Source organism: Mobula birostris, chromosome 9 (genome assembly GCF_030028105.1).
Source record: "Mobula birostris isolate sMobBir1 chromosome 9, sMobBir1.hap1, whole genome shotgun sequence".
NCBI lineage: Eukaryota > Metazoa > Chordata > Chondrichthyes > Myliobatiformes > Myliobatidae > Mobula > Mobula birostris.
The window spans coordinates 136,840,448-136,859,461 of record NC_092378.1 but is presented as its reverse complement, the minus strand read 5'-3'; the positions used below and the strand labels follow the sequence as shown (position 1 = coordinate 136,859,461).

The following is a 19,014-nucleotide window of genomic DNA, read 5'->3' as shown; positions in this document are numbered from 1 at the left end:
TGATGTTAGAGAGGGAGAATCAAACTATAGAGGAACCTAAATGTTCTTTAATAAACTCAGCTGAATATTCTATGAATAAAGGGTTCCAGGAACAGAAAACGTAAGTTGTGGTTTGTATTCTTCCTCTTTTTCAAGAACATTTTTTTTCCCAGGTTTTAAAAATGGTTTGCTTCTGCATGGTGAAGTGATAATAGTTAAGCTTCACAGGAAGTCCAGTGATGGCAGGTGTCACCTCTAATTTGTCCCACCAGGGGTTGGGTTGATTACATTAGGACAGACCTCTTAGGGATTTGGGGAAGAAGGTGCCTATTGGCTGTCTCAAGGGTTTTCACTTGTCTTTAAAGAGTACTAGGACCGTTTCCCAGGCAGAAGGTAGAGAAAGTGGGTACAGTGGAGATCCTGTCTGATTGTTCAGTGATGAAGTACCCTGTGTGTCAACAACATTGTGGTGTAACTCACTATTTGTCAGGATGTTGCTTCATGCCTGAAACATCTCTTTGTCCTACCCACCGGTGGCCAGTTAAAGTACCTCTGGGATTCCATTGGCATCCACCGGCACTGGGGTCTCGTGGGGCGTTGGCTCCCTTGTTCTGCTTGCACCAATTGGGAGCAATTGAAAACCCTCAAACCCTCCAGAGAGTTCCGATTTCCAACAGGAGCTGATGGATGGTCCCTTTCATAATCAAATGGAACCCCCAGTGCCACCCAGTGTGATTAGTTAATGGCTCCGTAACTGAACCAACCAGTACTAGATGAGGTTGAAATGAACAGGAAGACAAGTTGATATGGTCAGACTTCGCACAGTGGGAAGAGTTGGACCTATTGGACCAACAGACCTTTCTCTATATTGTGAATCTTTGTTATGCCATGAAAGTTGGATTCTTTCTCCTCTTTAGGTCATAGCTTCTTTCTTCTCAGCAGGCAAACCAAAGGAAAAGTGTGTGAAAGTCAGAGTTGCATAGGATTTATCACAAGGTGATGTCTGGAACCTTGGTCTGTGTTGTGAGTGTCTAGGGGTATTGGCTACTGCCATAAAGTAAATTTATTATCAATATACATACTGTACTGTATATGTCACCATATATTACCTTGAGATTCATTTTCTTGTAGGCATTTACAGGAAAAATAAAGATATACAATAGAATTCATGAACAAATAACAAAGACCGACAAACAACCGATATGCAAAAAGGGGAAATCATGCAAATGATAATTAAGTAAATAAATAGTAGAGTTGTGGAGTCCTTGTAGGGTCCATAAGGTGCACAGTTCAACTGATCCTGATGTTTGCTGCTATCAAACGGACCTGCAATAAATTCTCTGTCCTCTTTTCTACCAGCTGCTGATGATGACAGAGGACACGAGATTTTATCTGAGGATCGAGCTGCAACACCAAAGCAATTCAGAAGAGGTGAGGAACTTGCATCACCAACTCACATTGGCCCCCTTCTTAGCACCCTGTTCCAGAAAACCCACCCTTTGCAAAAACAGAAGCAGCAGTGAAGGGCATGATTACAAAAATTGCCATTGTACTTTGCTACTGCTGGACAGAAAATAATCCTTAATCCCATTTTTACTGGCTTGCAGTGATTTGCATGCACAGCACCATAGCTGGTATCTGTGATGCAGGCTTAAATAAGTTTTACCTGGAGGTGATTCTTGATATATTCAAAGCCCTCTCTCAGTCTTTCTCTTTCTCTCCTTCCCCCCTCTTCACCTGCCCCCCCCCCCCGAAAGACATGGTTGGACAGCTGTCCCACCTTAGACACCAGTCACTAGATGTTTGCAAGGTCAGCATGGCTGGGAGTAACTTCATCGTCCAAAATCTGTGTCTTGGTCAATGTCAGGGGGCCTGTCCAGTTCTATCCCTTCTCCATGTGTACATAGTAGTAGTGGTACAACTAAGTGACTATCTTAACTCATTCAGAGAGCAATTAACCAACATGGGACGGGACAAGAGGCACATGTAGGCCAGTCCAGGTAAGTATTGTAGACTTCCTCCCCATAAGGACATTGTTTTTATGATAGTTTCAAAGTTTTTATAATCAGTGTTATAAGTCTTGTTTTTTTAATCCCTTCCCCCGAAGTCCAGATTATAAATAGAATATAACGTTTGTGGTTACCATGGTGAAAGGTGAACTCAGCACTGTGGTTTGGTAATCTGGCCATTTAATCACTATGTCTTCAGCAGTAGAACAATGGTGTACAGGAAACTCTTTGACTGAAAAATGTTTTTTTTGCTGATGTTGGCTTTGGAAGGTTTTAAAAACTAAGAAATGCTTTTAAATATTGATTTACAGAACCCAAAACCAAAGCTAATAGTTCAAGGAAGAAATCCAAATGTAGTCCTCCATCAACTCTTGCCAAAAGACAAGCTACACAGACCAAACAAGGTAGGCAGCAAAGAGGGTTCCCTGGCTCATTTTAGTGGCAACTTTCATTTTGTTGGTTAAACCAGGGAGGGATGGTTTCCATTTGGGTTCTTAGCTCATCCTTGGTTCTCCTGTCTGTAATGGAGTAGCAGGGTGAAGTGGTGTAAGGGTCTGTTGAGTGAGATCATTTGAGGAGTTGGCTAGAGAGTAGCACATGGGGATTTAGAGAGCTGGAGGTTGGGGATGGGCGGGAATAAGAATTGAAATGGGGCAGATTGCACTGGCTATGGCCATTGGTTCCGAAGAGAACCATCATGGGCAGCACTGTGGCGTACCGGTTGGCATAATGCTATGACAGTGGCAGCAATCAGGTTCGGTTCCCCCTGCCGTCTGTACGTTCTCCCCATGACTGCAAGGGCTTCCTCCAGGTGCTCCACTTTCCTCCCACGTTCCAAAGACATACGGCTGGGTTTAGTAAGTTGTGGTGCCAGGAGCAAGGCGAAACTTGCAAGCTGCCTTTCAGCACACATTTGAAGATTGTTGACTCAGACTACGCATTTCACTGTATGCTTCAATGCACATGTGACAAATAAGATTAACCATTAATCTGTAAACAGTGTTCACTGAGAACTCAAAAGATCTGCTTTGGGTAACAAATCTTGCCCTATTAATTAGCACCCCCCCCCCCCACCCCAGTGATCTTTCGGTTGTTTCTGGCACCCCAGCAGCTCCTGGACGTTGAAGAGCAGTCATCTCCACACTACTTATTTAATTTGTGTGGGATGTTGGCATCGGTGATGGTGAGCTGAACTCATGAACAGCTTCAATGTTTTTGGTGAAGGTACTCCAATAGCCCCAGTTCTGATGTCTCTGTTGTAGCGTGGATGAAATCACCAGAGAGACAGAGTCACTGGTAGATACAAAGCAGCTTCTTTATTCGATACAACAAGGTACAGCAGGCATCTTAACGGATGGAGACGCTTTCCGCAGAAAGGTCTGCTAGCTAAAATGTGGGCTCGATATTTATATGCTAAACACACAGGCAATCGCTACTTAAAAAGTTACAGACAATGCTGCCTTTTGAAGTTACATACAAACACACCTTCCGATTTCATCCTTTCCTTCTGACGCCAACATGTCTGGGTTGGTATCCACAGCCTTTAGTTCAATTCACAATACATTTATTTGGCATTTTACGTGCTAACATAGAAGACAATTAATATTTATAATGTATAGATAAAACTGTCTTCGAAACTACAGCATCAGGCACCAGAAGCATCTGGTATTTACACCTTTTAGGAAGCCCATTGGGGTGGACTCAATCCACAGTCCTTTGTCAAACAGTTAAAATAGAAGTCTGGTGGCCAAAGTCATTTAAGTGTTAACAAATCATCTACCCAAAAAGAAAGCCACTCTAACATCTCAACCAGAAACGTCAACTGTTTATTCATTTCTATAGTTGTTGCCTGATTTGCTGAGTTCCTCCAGCATGTTGTGTGTGTCACACAGGATGGTGTGTGACTTGGAGGAGACCTGCGTTTATGGTGTTCCCCATTATCATTGTATTATTGCAAGCTCTGGTCCAGTAACCTCGACTGACAGAAGCTGTGGAAGGTACTTCTTCCGGAACAGAACAATACTGGGACAGTTAGTCACTACTTTGGGACTTCACTTGTTGGAAAGGAATCGCTGCACTGTGTAGTGGGAGATAATGAGCTGCATGTAACAATATATTTCACCATTGTTTTAGATGAAGAGAATCTAGCTGCTTCTCCAGGACATTGTCCAAAGACACTGGATGCCCTTTCCCCTGTTACCTGCTCTTCAGGTATCGACCATCTGAAAGAACTCAAGAATCATGTCTCACACTTTGGATCAAGCACGCATTTCATTCCAGGTTTGTAAATCTCATTGTTGAATGTGATCTGTACTTGGATAGCGCGATATTAAAATCAAGAGACAGATGTTAGAAACATAGAAAATAGGTGCGGGAGTAGGCCATTCGGCCCTTCAAGCCTGCACTGCCATTCAGTATGATCAGGGCTGATCATCCAACTCAGAACCCTGTACCAGCCTTCCCTCCATACCCGCTGATCCCCGTAGCCACAAGGGCCATATCTAACTCCCTCTTAAATATAGCCAATGAACTGGCCTCAACTGTTTCCTGTGGCAGAGAATTCCACAGATTCACCACTCTCTGTGTAAAGAAGGTTTTTCCTAATCTCGGTCCTAAAAGGCTTCCCCTTTATCTTCAAACTGTGACCCCTCGTTCTGGACTTCCCCAACGTCGGGAACAATCTTCCTGCATCTAGCCTGTCCAATCCCTTTAGGATTTTATACGTTTCAATAAGATCTCCCCTCAATCTTCTAAATTCCAACGAGTATAAGCCTAGATCATCCAGTCTTTCATGATATGAAAGTCCTGCCATCCCAGGAATCAATCTGGTGAACCACCTTTGTACTCCCTCTATGGCAAGGATGTCTTTCCTCAGATTAGGGGACCAAAACTGCACAGAGTACTCCAGGTGTGGTCTCACCAAGGCCTTGTACAACTGCAGTAGTACCTCCCTGCTCCTGTACTCGAATCCTCTTGCTATGAATGCCAGCATACCATACGCCTTTTTCACCGCCTGCTGTACTGCATGCCCATTTTCAATGACTGGTGTATAATGACACCCAGGTCTCATTGCACCTCCCCTTTTCCTAATTGTCCACCATTCAGATAATAATCTGTTTTCCTGTTTTTGCCACCAAAGTGGATAACCTCACATTTATCCACATTAAATTGCATCTGCCATGAATCTGCCCACTCACCTAACCTATCCAAGTCACCCTGCATCCTCTTAGCATCCTCCTTACAGCTAACACTGCCGCCCAGCTTCGTGTAATTTGCAAACTTGGAGATGCTGCATTTAGTTCCCTCGTCTAAGTCATTAATAAATATTGTAAACAACTGGGGTCCCAGCACTGAGCCTTGTGGTACCCCACCAGTCACTGCCTGCCATTCTGAAAAGGTCCCGTTTATTCCCACTCTTTGCTTCCTGTCTGCCAACCAATTCTCTATCCACATCAATACCTTACCCCCAATACCGTGTGCTTTAAGTTTGCACACTAATCTCCTGTGTGGGACCTTGTCAAAAGCCTTTTGAAAATCCAAATATACCACATCCACTGGTTCTCCCCTATCCACTCTACTAGTTACATCCTCAAAAAATTCTATGAGATTCGTCAGACATGATTTTCCTTTCACAAATCCATGCTGACTTTGTCCGATGATTTCACCGCTTTCCAAATGTGCTGTTATCACATCTCTGATAACTGACTCTAGCATTTTCCCCACCACTGATGTTAGGCTAACTGGTCTATAATTCCCTGGTTTCTCTCTCCCTCCTTTTTTAAAAAGTGGGGTTACATTAGCCACCCTCCAATCCTCAGGAACTAGTCCAGAATCTAATGAGTTTTGAAAAATTATCACTAATGCATCCACTATTTCTTGGGCTACTTCCTTAAGCACTCTGGGATGCAGACCATCTGGCTCTGGGGATTTATCTGCCTTTAATCCCTTCAATTTACCTAACACCACTTCCCTACTAACATGTATTTCCCTCAGTTCCTCCATCTCACTGTACCCTCTGTCCCCTACTATTTCTAGAAGATTATTTATGTCCTCCTTAGTGAAGACGGAACCAAAGTAGTTATTCAATTGGTCTGCCATGTCCTTGCTCCCCATAATCAATTCACCTGTTTCTGTCTGTAGGGGACCTACATTTCTCTTAACCAACCAATGTGCTTACCACCTGAGAATTAGTTGTGGCTGCAAGATTTTGTCTCAAGTTGGGTGTAACCACTGCAGATACTACTGATAAAGATTTTAAATTTCAAACCTATTTCCTTATCTCAGGTTTTGGTTACCGACAGTGCTATGCAAAAGTCTTAGGGACGTGTATATATAGCAAGGATGCCTAAGACTTTTGTACGGTACTGTAGTAATTTTATGTCTTGCACTGTACTGCTGCTGCAAAAAAAACCATATTTCATGACATGTGAGTGACGAATAACCTGATTCTGATATGAGTCTCTGTTGTGGACTGGAAGTGGGAGGGAGCAGGGAGAAGGAAATCATAGTTGGGAAAAGGGGAAGGAGTGGGAAGCATTAGAGAGACATTTTGTAATGATTAGTCAATCATTTGATTGGAATCAAATGACTTGCCTGGTGTCTCAGGGCTGGATGTGTCTGCACCAGCACTACTCCTCACCATTGACACACTTTCTCTGCCACCTGTCCCATACCCCTCCCGCGGCGCTCCACCCTCACCACTCCCAACAACCTTTGCTCCAGTCAGATTTACAAACTCCCTCTCCACATCGACAGATACAATCCTGTGCAAAACATAGAAACATAGAAAACCTTCAGCACTATACAGGCCCTTTGGCCCGCAGTGCTGTGCTGAATATGTACTTACTTTAGAAATTACCTAGGGTTACCCATAGCCCTCTATTTTGCTAAGCTCCATGTACCTATCAAGGAGTCTCTTAAAGGACCCTATTATATCTGCCTCCACCACCATTGCCCGCAGCCCATTCCACGCACTCACCACTCTGTGTATTAAAAAAAAGCTTACCCCTGACATCTCTGTACCTACTTCCAATTGCCTTAAAACTGTGCCCTCTCGTGTTAGCTATTTCAGCCCTGGGAAAAAGCCTCTGACTATCCAATGATCAATGCCTCTCATCATCTTGTACACCTCTATCATGTCACCTCTCATCCTTCGCTGCTCCAGGGAGAAAAGGCCAAGTTCACTCAGCCTATTCTTATAAGGCATGCTCCCCAATCCAGGCAACATCCTTGTAAATCTCCTCTGTACCCTTTCTATAGTTTCCACATCATTCCTGTAGTGAGGTGACCAGAACCGAGCACAGTACTCCAAGTGGGGTCTGACCAGGGTCCTATATTACCTCTCAGCTCTTAAACTCAATCTCATGGTTGATGAAGGCCAAAGCACAGTATGCCTTCTTAACCACAGAGTCAATCTGCGCAGCAGCTTTGAGTGTCTTGTGTCTTATGGACTCGGACCCCAAGATCCCTCCGATCCTCCACACTGCCGAGAGACTTACCATTAATACTGTATTCTGCCATCATATTTGACCTACCAGAATGAACCACCTCACACTTATCTGGGTTGATCTCCACCTGCCACTTCTCAGCCCAGTTTTGCATCCTATCGATGTTCCACTGTAACCTCTGACAGCCCTCCATACTATCCACAACAAACCCAACCTTTGTGTTATCAGCAAACTTACTAACCCATCCCTCCACTTCCTATCCAGGTCATTTATAAAAATAACGACGAGAAGGGGTCCCAGAACAGATCCCTGAGGCACACCACTGGTCACCGACCTCCATGCAGAATATGACCCGTCTACAAACACTCTTTGTCTTGGTGTGGGCAAACCAATTCCAGATCCACAAAGCAAAGTCCCCTTGGATCCCATGCCTCCTTACTATCTCAATAAGCCTTGCATGGGGTATCTTATCAAATGCCTTGCTGAAATCCATATACACTACACCTACTGCTCAACCTTCATCAATGTATTTAGTCACATCCTCAAAAAATTCAAAGGAACACTCACAATGCGCTGGACGAACTCAGCAGGTCAGTCAGCATCAGTTGAAAAGATTAGTCGAAGTTTCGGGCTGAAACACTTCGTCAGGACTGAAGGAAGAACTTTCAACTACCAGCATTCTTCAAACCCTCCCCAAAACTCTTCTTTCAGTCCTGACGAAGAGTTTCGGCCCAGAATGTTGACTAATCTTTTCAACTGATGCTGACTGACCTGCTGAGTTCCTCCAGCGCATTGTGAGTGTTCCTTTGACAACAGCATCTGCAGATTATTTTGTGCTCAAAAAATTCAATCAGGCTTGTAAGGCACGACCTGCCTTTGACAAAGTCACACACATCAAAGTTGCTGGTGAACGCAGCAGGCCAGGCAGCATCTCTAGGAAGAGGTGCAGTCGACGTTTCAGGCCTAAAAATAGATAAATTCTGCCTCTCAGGATCTTCTCCATCAACTTACCAACCACTGAAATAAGACTCACTGGTCTATAATTTCCTGGGCTACCTTTGCTCCCTTTCTTGAATAAGGGAACAGCATCTGCAGCCCTCCAATCCTCTGGAACCTCTCTCGTCCCCATAGATGATGCAACGATCATTGCCAGAGGCTCATCAATCTCCTCCCTCACCTCCTACAGTAGCCTCGGGTATATCTCGTCCAGTCCCGGTGACTTACCCAACTTGATGCTTTCCAAAAACTCCAGCACATCCTCTTTCTTAATGCCTATATGCTCAAGCATTTCAGTCCGCTGCAAGTCAGCACTACAATCACCAAGGTCCTTTTCCGTAGTGAATACTGAAGCACAGTATTAGAACATAGAACATAGAATAGTACAGCACAGTACAGGCCCTGCGGCCCACAATGTTGTGCCGACCCTCAAACCCTGCCTCCCATATAAGCCCCCACCTTAAATTCCTCCATATACCTGTCTAGTAGTCTCTTAAAGTTCACTAGTGTATCTGCCTCCACCACTGACTCAGGCAGTGCATTCCACGCACCAACCACTCTCTGAGTAAAAAAACCTTCCTCTAATATCCCCCTTGAATTTCCCACCCCTTACCTTAAAGCCATGTCCTCTTGTATTGAGCAGTGGTGCCCTGGGGAAGAGGCGCTGGCTATCCACTCAATCTATTCCTCTTATTATCTTGTACGCCTCTATCATGTCTCCTCTCATCCTCCTTCTCTCCAAAGAGTAAAGCCCTAGCTCCCTTAATCTCTGATCATAATGCATACTTTCTAAACCAGGCAGCATCCTGGTAAATCTCCTCTGTACCCTTTCCAATGCTTCCATATCCTTCCTATAGTGAGGTGACCAGAACTGGACACAGTACTCCAAGTGTGGCCTAACCAGGGTTTTATAGAGCTGCATCATAACATCGCGACTCTTAGATTCTATCCCTCGACTTATGAAAGCAAACACCCCATAAGCTTTCTTAACTACCCTATCCACCTGTGAGGCAACTTTCAGGGATCTGTGGACATGTACCCCGAGATCCCTCTGCTCCTCCACACTACCAAGTATCCTGCCATTTACTTTGTACTCTGCCTTGGAGTTTGTCCTTCTAAAGTGTACCACCTCACACTTCTCTGGGTTGAACTCCATCTGCCACTTCTCAGCCCACTTCTGCATCCTATCAATGTCTCTCTGCAACCTTTGACAATCCTCTACACTATCTACAACACCACCAACCTTTGTCATCTGCAAACTTGCCAACCCACCCTTCTACCCCCACATCCAGGTATTCTTTAAGTACCTCTGCTATCTCCTCCAGTTCTATACACACTTTTCCACTGTCACACTTGATTGGTCCTATTCTCTCACGTCTTATCCTCTTGCTCTTCACATACTTGTATAATGCCTTGGGGTTTTCATTAATCCTGCTCGCCAAGGTCTTCTCATGGCCCCTTCTGGCTCTCCTAATTTCATTCTTAAGCACCTTCCTGCTAGCCTTATAACCTTCTAGATCTCTATCATTACCTGGTTTTTTGAACCTTTTGTAAGTTTTTTTCTTCTTGACTAGATTTTCAGCAGCCTTTGTGCACCATGGTTCCTGTACCCTACCATCCTTTCACTGTCTCATTGGAACTATGCAGAACGCCAGGCAAATATCCCCTGGATATTTGCCACATTTCTGCTGTACATTTTCCTGAGAACATCTGTTCCCAATTTATGCTTCCAAGTTCCTGCCGGATGGCTTCATATTTCCCCTTACTCCAATTAAACGCTTTCCTAACTTGTCTGTTCCTGTCCTTAGCCAATGCTATGGTTAAGGGGATAGAATTGTGATCACTATCTCCAAGATGTTCTCCCACTGAGAGACCTGACTAAAGCCTTAGCCACCCTAGTTATATACCAAAGAATTTTGAACAGCATTGACTATGAATATCCCTAATGTAAAGATACCTCTCTTGTGAAACATGTTGGGACTTATCAGTACATTAAGGGTACTATTCACTGCAAGTTCTTAATTGATTGGGTAATCAGATTCCTAATGAAGGGTCTTGGCCCGAAATGTCGACATTTTATTCCTCTCCGTGGATGCTGTTTAACATCCCGAGTTCCTCTATCATCTTGTGTGTGTTCATCAGATTCACGGTTGTGATCACTGCGCAGTGAGACCTTCATTTTAATGTGCTTTTCACTTTCCCATAGACCTGAAGGGAGGACTGACAAATTTTCTAATAAAGGGTATTTGTTCTGAAATGTTGACTTGATTTCTCTTTTTATGTATGCCACCTGACTCAGAGTATTTCAATATATTCCGTTTCAGACTTCCGGCATCTGCAGATGTTTACATTCACATTGACAATTTAATTTTCTCATGACTCCCACCTGTTGGCCAGTGTTTAAAAAAAGTGTGGGGGCTGAGATGATGCAGTTCTCCATTCTGAAAGAGAAGCATGTGGCCTATGGGGATTTTTAGGAGGCCACATTTCACTGGCTCTGGCCAGTGGTTTCAAAGGGAACCATCAACGTTCAGCTTCTCCCACGCAGCCAGGCTCCAAACTTAGTACTGATTGAAAGATACAATGAACAGATCACCAGATTTCACACAGATCTGGGACTCTCCAGAATGCTGGGTGGGGAATCTGCCTCTCCCCTTCCACCCAACTACCATTCTTACTCCTGTGGTGCAAGGTTTGTGAATCCATTCTTAGAAATGTGGAGTAAGATCTAAGTTCTATATCGGGAAGTTGCCTTTCCAGTCCTGATGAAGGGTCTCGGCCTGAAGTGTCGACTGTTTACTCTTTTCCATAGACGCTACCTGAACTGCTGAGATCCTCCAACATTTTTTGAGCATTGCTCCGGACTGCCAACATCTGCGGAATCTCTTGCATTTGTGTTGGCCCTTGCTGCAGCTGGGCTGCATGGTAACATAGTGGTTAGCATAACAGAGTCGCTTTACAGTGCCTGCGACCACCGATCATGGTTCAATTCCCACTACTGTCTGAGGGGAGTTTGTATTTTCTCCCATGACTCTGTGGGTTTCCTCCCAATGCTCCAGTTTCCTCCCACATTCCAAAGACGTATGGTTAGGACTAGTGAGCTGTGGGTGTGCTACGTTGATGCCAGAAGTGGGTTGACACTTGCAGACTGCCCTCAGCACAATCATTGTTGATTTGACACAAACAATGCATTTCACTGTATAGTTCCATGTTTTAATGCACATGTGACAACTAAAGCCAATCTTTAAAGATCTCTTTATAAGTTTTAGTCCCAGGTTGGAACATTATCCCTGCCATGTAATGCTGGTGACTCTGGGCAGAGAATGGGGACAGAATTACGGATCCAGTTCAAAGTTGTTCTGATAGACTGCAAAAAAAAAAAAGCCAGGTTATAATTTTTGCATTTTTATGTTTCAGTGTACAAAGATGACTCAACCACTAAGGGAACAGTTGTTCCTCCTCCTGCAGGTTTTCAGCTTCTGTCGCCAAGCATAGTTCAACAGCACATCACCAACATACCCATTAATGGAACCACCTGCTTTTTAGGTCTGTATATCAGTCAGTTTTTGCTACCTTTGTAGCTCGAATGGAATCAACCTACATTTTTTGTGATGTTCAGGAGGCCTCAGTTATTTTCAGATCACCACAATCTGGGACGTGCCTCTTGACGAATGTGATAATTAACTGATGCTACTCTCGATCGTGGTCTCTTTGGGGGCTTGGCTATTGCTTACATTTTGGGTAATGGGGGGGGCTTATGCTTTTGCTGAGGCAGGTGGGGGGAGGGGGAGGAGTAGGGGAAAGGCTTGCTGCCTTGCTGCTGCTTGTGTGGCGGGGGGGGGTCAGGAGGACGGACTAACATTTTCCTGTCACTCATTCTTTGGAGTTTGATTTTCTTCTGTTTCGTGGCTGTCTGTGAAGAGTAAGAATTTCAGGTTGTATACTGTATACATTCTCTGATATTAAATGGAACCATTGAACCACGACATGTTTCTCAGTTCACATAATTTGGAGAAACATTCTAACCAAGTGGTAAAATAGGTTTCTGTCCCTACAGATGCTGCCTGACCAGCCAAGGTACTCAGCAAGTAGGGCAGTATCTGCAGGCAGAGAAAGAGAGTTTATGGTCCACCTATCACCTCCCAGCTTCTTGCTGCATCCCCTCTCCCCCACCTTCCATCCAACCACCTTCCTCCTCACCTGGTCTCACCTATCACCTGTCAGCTTGTAAAACTAACCCCACTCTCCCCCCCCCCCCCACCTTCTTATTCTGGCTTCTTCCCCCTTCCTCTTCAGAGCTGGTGGAGGGTCTCAGCCCAAAGCATCAGCTGCTTGTTCCTGTCCGTAGGTGCAGGCTGACTAACCGTTCCTCCAGCACTTTGTGTGTGGTCTTTCTGCAGGATTTTCAGTGTCTGCAGAATCTCCTGCCTTTATGTTTCAGGACAATGATTCTTCACCAGAACAAAATAAATAGAGATGATTTGAAAATCAAGCAACACATGTGAGAGGTGACTGATAGAGGTGTACCTGAGGACTGGGAGAAATTCAGAGTCCAGCAGAGGAGGACAAAGGGCTTAATTAGGAAAGGGAAAAAAGATTATGAGAGAAAGCTGGCAGGGAACATAAAAACTGACTGTAAAAGCTTTTATAGATATGTGAAAAGAAAGATTGGTTAAGACAAATGTAGGTCCCCTACAGACAGAAACAGGTGAATTGATTATGGGGAGCAAGGACATGGCAGACCAATTGAATAATTACTTTGGTTCTGTCTTCACTAAGGAGGACATAAATAATCTTCTAGAAATAGTAGGGGACAGAGGGTCCAGTGAGATGGAGGAACTGAGCGAAATACATGTTAGTAGGGAAGTGGTGTTAGGTAAATTGAAGGGATTAAAGGCAGATAAATCCCCAGGGCCAGATGGTCTGCATCCCAGAGTGCTTAAGGAAGTAGCCCAAGAAATAGTGGATGCATTAGTGATAATTTTTCAAAACTCGTTAGATTCAGGACTAGTTCCTGAGGATTGGAGGGTGGCTAATGTAACCCCACTTTTTAAAAAAGGAGGGAGAGAGAAACCGGGGAATTATAGACTGGTTAGCCTAACGTCGGTGGTGGGGAAACTGCTGGAGTCAGTTATCAAAGATGTGATAACAGCACATTTGGAAAGCGGTGAAATCATCGGACAAAGTCAGCATGGATTTGTGAAAGGAAAACTATGTCTGACGAATCTCATAGAATTTTTTGAGGATGTAACTAGTAGAATGGATAGGGGAGAACCAGTGGATGTGGTATATTTGGATTTTCAAAAGGCTTTTGACAAGGTCCCACACAGGAGATTAGTGTGCAAACTTAAAGCACACGGTATTGGGGGTAAGGTATTGATGTGGATAGAGAATTGGTTAGCAGACAGGAAGCAAAGAGTGGGAATAAACGGGACCTTTTCAGAATGGCAGGCAGTGACTAGTGGGGTATCACAAGGCTCAGTGCTGGGACCCCAGTTGTTTACAATATATTTTAATGACTTGGATGAGGGAATTAAATGCAGCATCTCCAAGTTTGCGGATGACACGAAGCTGGGCGGCAGTGTTAGCTGTGAGGAGGATGCTAAGAGGATGCAGGGTGACCTGGATAGGTTGGGTGAGTGGGCAGATTCATGGCAGATGCAATTTAATGTGGATAAATGTGAAGTTATCCACTTTGGTGGCAAAAATAGGAAAACAGATTATTATCTGAATGGTGGCCGATTAGGAAAAGGGGAGGTGCAACGAGACCTGGGTGTCATTATACACCAGTCATTGAAAGTGGGCATGCAGGTACAGCAGGCGGTGGAAAAGGTGAATGGTATGCTGGCATTTATAGCGAGAGGATTCGAGTACAGGAGCAGGGAGGTACTACTGCAGTTGTACAAGGCCTTGATGAGACCACACCTGGGGTATTGTGTGCAGTTTTGGTCCCCTAATCTGAGGAAAGACATCCTTGCCATAGAGGGAGTACAGAGAAGGTTCACCAGATTGATTCCTGGGATGGCAGGACTTTCATATGAAGAAAGACTGGATGATCTAGGCTTGTACTCGTTGGAATTTAGAAGATTGAGGGGGGATCTGATTGAAACGTATAAAATCCTAAAGGGATTGGACAGGCTAGATGCAGGAAGATTGTTCTCGATGTTGGGGAAGTCCAGAACGAGGGGTCACAGTTTGAGGATAAGGGGGAAGCCTTTTAGGACTGAGATTAGGAAAAACTTCTTCACACAGAGTGGTGAATCTGTGGAATTCTCTGCCACAGGAAACAGTTGAGGCCAGTTCATTGGCTGTATTTAAGAGGGAGTTAAATATGGCCCTTGTGGCTGAAGGGATCAGGGGGTATGGAGGGAAGGCTGGTGCAGGGTTCTGAGTTGGATGATCAGCCATGATCATAATAAATGGCGGTGCAGGCTCGAAGGGCCGAATGACCTTTCTGCACCTATTTTCTACGTTTCTATGTTTCTATAAGATGTTTTGACAGAGTGGACAGCCAGCACCTTTTTCCCAGGGCAGAAATGGCTAATACAAGACAGCATAATTTTAAGGTAATTGGAGGAAGGTGTGGTGGGGGGGGGGGGCGTGGATGTCAAAGATAGTTTTTGTTACACAGAGAATGGTGGGTGTATGGAATGCACTGCCAGGGGTTAGTGGTAGAGGCAGATACATTAAGGATATTTAAGAGTCACTTAGCTAGGCATGTGGATGAAAGAAAATGGAGAGCTCTGTGGAAGCGGAAAGTTAGAATGATCCTGTAGTAGGTTGAAAGGTTAGCCCACCACTGAGGGCTGATGGGCCTGTGTTGTGCTGTTCCAAGTTCAATATTCATATGCTAACAAATAATTAAAAACTCATCAGGAAGTGAGATAAAATAAATCAAGCACTTATTTGCACAGGGTTGACTATGGAGCTGAGGGATACAATGTACCTTTTCCCGGTAAATCAGTGCCCTACTGCTGGGCTGAAGGGCAAGTCCGTTGTCGGCATAGGAGGCCTGGTGCTCTGGGACTGAACTTCTACTGCACGCAGAAGTCCAAGGTGATCTTGGCTCACCGCAGCCGGCAGTTGCTTAATAGGCTTAGTCGTTAATCTGTTCAATCTACCTTAGCAAAGCAGAGGGTGCTGAAAATACTCAGTGGGTTAGGCAGCATCTGTGGAGAGGGAACCAGGATCAAAGATCCTTCATAAAACCAGAATCTTTGGTTGGGTTGAGTTTGTCTCCAATCTTGGTAAATCATTTGCAGATGTTTCATCACCATACGAGGGGACATCATTGGTGCGCTGTTAATTTGTGTTGTGTTCTTTGAATGCTTGACCTTTATACACTTACCAATCAGCTGATTGGTCGGCATTTTGGAAACTCAGTGGTGATGTAGGGAGGTGGTCTTGTCAATGGTTGGTTGTGCGGTGAACTTTGTGTGTTGTGGTCTGGAATTTTGCCCACATTGGCTCATAAATAGGAACAAGGTTTACAGCACACTGATGACGTCTGCTCGCATAGTGACAAAGTGTTTGCAAATGTATTGCCAAGTTTGTAGAACAGCTCAACCCAACCATCATCGACCTGAGCTACACATTTTCAAAGGTATTTCCACCAGAATCTTTCATTAATTTGCCACATCTACTGTAATTTGCTTCTGTATGTAACATCATCTGTGAGGAGTTGTGGACAGTAACACCCACTCGAAACCCATTCAGCACAGGTTTTAAAAAGCTGACCACATTAAGCATGCATTACTAAATTAACAATGAGAGGTGTGAGACGATGAAAAATGCAGTGGATGTGCTTTATTTCTCAGGAACCATTTATTAGAATAAAACTCGTGCAAGGATCACAGCAGGTGGCGAAGCAGAAAGGTGGCATGGGTTTAGGGGTCTGATTGCAGAACAGAATGCAACGATCTGGGCTGTAAAGAAGTCAGTCCATCTGGACAGGTGTGAGGGGCACTCTCAGTAGCTGCAGATGAGTAACCTGAAATTAGAAATTGTGGGGAGAGCCATGGAGTTTGTCACTGATGATGAATTGCAGCCTCGGGACTGTGCCACGGGGCAGTGTAGAAAGTGAACGTTTGCACAAGGAATACTGACTTGCCAGCATGGTCAAACAAATGTAGACGAGAAGATGAGGGAGATTGCTGAGATAAGAACACAAATTTAGGAAGATAAAAGATATTATAGGAAGTTTTTTTAAAAAAAAAGGTTAGCTTTATTTACATCAAAACATTCAGTGAAATGAGTCGTTTGCATCAACGGCCAACGCAGTCCGAGGATGTGCTGGCGGTGACTCGCAAGTGTTGCCATGTTTCTGGTGCCAACGTAGAATGCCCACGGCTTACTAACCCGTACGATTTTGGAATGTGGGGGAAAACCTGAGCAACCCGAGGAAATGTGCGGTAGTGGGGAGAACGTACAAACTCCTTACAGACCTTGGAGCGAATTGAACCCCAGTCACTGGTACTGAAAAGCCTTGTCTGCTATTGTGGGACTGACTTCATGAAAATCTCAAGCACTAGACGGCATTTTGGCTGGTGCTGATGAGCTGTGCCTCCAATCGCCTGTTTTTGTCTGATCCTATGACAACGGCTATGTTGTTGACGTCATTCCCAGGCAACATTCACTTGGTTTTAGGGAAGTAGTCAGTCATTCAGTGAATAACATTAAAGGGAAGTCCGGGGATGAGTTGGAGATAAACAACAGAATTGCCCTGCAAAGGGGGTTGTTCCTAATATACCAGCATTGTCTGTGCCATTGAAGCAGGCGACCTATAATACATACTGTAAACACAGGAGACTCTGCAGGTGCTGGAAACCTAGAGCAGCACACACAAAATGCTAGAGGAACTCTGCAAGCAAGGCAGTATCTATGGAGAGGAATAAACAGTTGACATTTCAGGCTGAGGCCCTTCGTCAGGACTGGAAAGAAATGGGGCAAAAGCCAGAATGAGAAAGGAGGAGAAGGAGTTCAAGCTGGCAGCTGATAGGTGAAAGCAGGCGAGGGGAAAATCGGGAGGTGGGTGTGGGAGGGAATGAATTAAGAAGCTGAAAGGTGATGGGTTGAAAATGCAAAGGGCTGAAGAAGAAGGAATGTAATAGGAGAGGACAGTAGAGCATGGAAGAAGGAGAAGAAGAAGGGGAACCAGAGGGAGGTGATGGGCCAGTGAGGAGAATGGAAGGGGCAAGAGAGTGACTAGAATAGGGAATAGAAAAAGGGAGGAGGGAGGGGGAGAAATTACCAGAAGTTTGAGAATTGATATTTATGCCTACAGGTTGGAGGCTACCCAAATGGAATATGAGATGTTTCTCCTCCATGTTTGGTCTCATTGTGGCAGTAGAGGAGGCCACGGACCAACATGTTGGAATGGGATTGGGAAGTCTTTTGCCTTGCTATATGCCTGTAACACGTATTATTTTACTTTAACTAGAGGTAGTTTTGGTGGACTTTTGTATTTTAATTGCCAGGTTGGTGATGTGGTGCAATGAATTACCCCAGTCTTCCTTTTGGAACAATGATGTTGTTCTGTGAGCCAGCAGGCCAGGCCATTCTGTCAAACCGTTCCTTCATTATTCTGCTAATGCTACAGCAGAGCCATCTAGTGGCCTTGTAGAGAACTGCCTTTATTTTCTTCACTTGCATGGAACAAGAATTAAAGCTTTCCTGAGTACTTTGGCAAACTATGTAGCCAGTGCAAAGTTTTTTTTTATTAACCAAGAAGCATTTCAATGTTTTCTCTATTTAAAGTGAATCGTTTGCATGAAGGACCATTTTATAAAATTAGCTTGTTTGTTTTATTTTTCCAGTTCTAAATGGAAACTCACGAATTCTTGAATTAGCAACCCTGCTACAAACAACGCCTGATCATTCTCAGCGTGAGTAACTTTCTGTCATTGTTCAAGAAGCAGCACTTTTAAATGGAAGTAAGCAAAAGGGCTAATGATGGCCCTCATGGCTGACCATCACAATTCACTTTCACCTTGGCAAAATTGAGATTAGATTTTGTCATGTTCTAACAGTGATTGATCTTGTGTTAAGCAGAAACTAATGGTAGTTTTGTTTGTGAATTGGCCCAGATTTTAACTAGATCTACCACCAGATTAATAGCGGATAATTATTCTTACAAAAATATGCATAAATTATGATGCCTATATTGTATTGTATATCACAGTATATCGTTTAGTATTACGAAGGTAATGTTGCTTTGTCCGCTGAGTTTGGCAATTCACTTGTGGACGTTTCATCACCAGTTGAGTGATATCCTTAGTGTGCAGTTGTTGATGTTTCTCTCTTGCGGTTATATAGCCCCATCCTCCTCCCCCCTGTTCACTTGCTTCGGTCCTGATTGGCTACTTCATCAGTTAACCTTGGAATTCTATTGGCTCGTGTTTCTTTGGCTTAGGGATTCGCAGATGGCATCTAAGATAATATAATATTAATATAAATATTGTACATAAATACACAAATACAATGTATAAAGGAGATTAAAAATTAAGCATCAATAAAAAAATAATTTTATTTGTTTCTTTTGCATTGCCTGAATTTCCTTTTGTTTAAAATTACAATAGAACATA

At 44.0% G+C, this 19,014-nt stretch overlaps 1 protein-coding gene across 2 annotated transcripts in view; it reads left to right on the top strand.

The window, feature by feature from the left end:
* The window catches only part of ciita (class II, major histocompatibility complex, transactivator), a 108,018-nt gene that overhangs the window by 63,156 nt on the left and 25,848 nt on the right, over positions 1-19,014 (top strand). For both annotated transcript variants that reach the window (XM_072268944.1, XM_072268945.1), the window contains exons 7-11: positions 1,339-1,410; positions 2,300-2,392; positions 4,122-4,268; positions 11,849-11,977; positions 18,247-18,315. In XM_072268944.1, the coding sequence (XP_072125045.1) occupies positions 1,339-1,410; positions 2,300-2,392; positions 4,122-4,268; positions 11,849-11,977; positions 18,247-18,315 (510 nt within the window). The remainder of the gene's footprint in view (positions 1-1,338; positions 1,411-2,299; positions 2,393-4,121; positions 4,269-11,848; positions 11,978-18,246; positions 18,316-19,014) is intronic.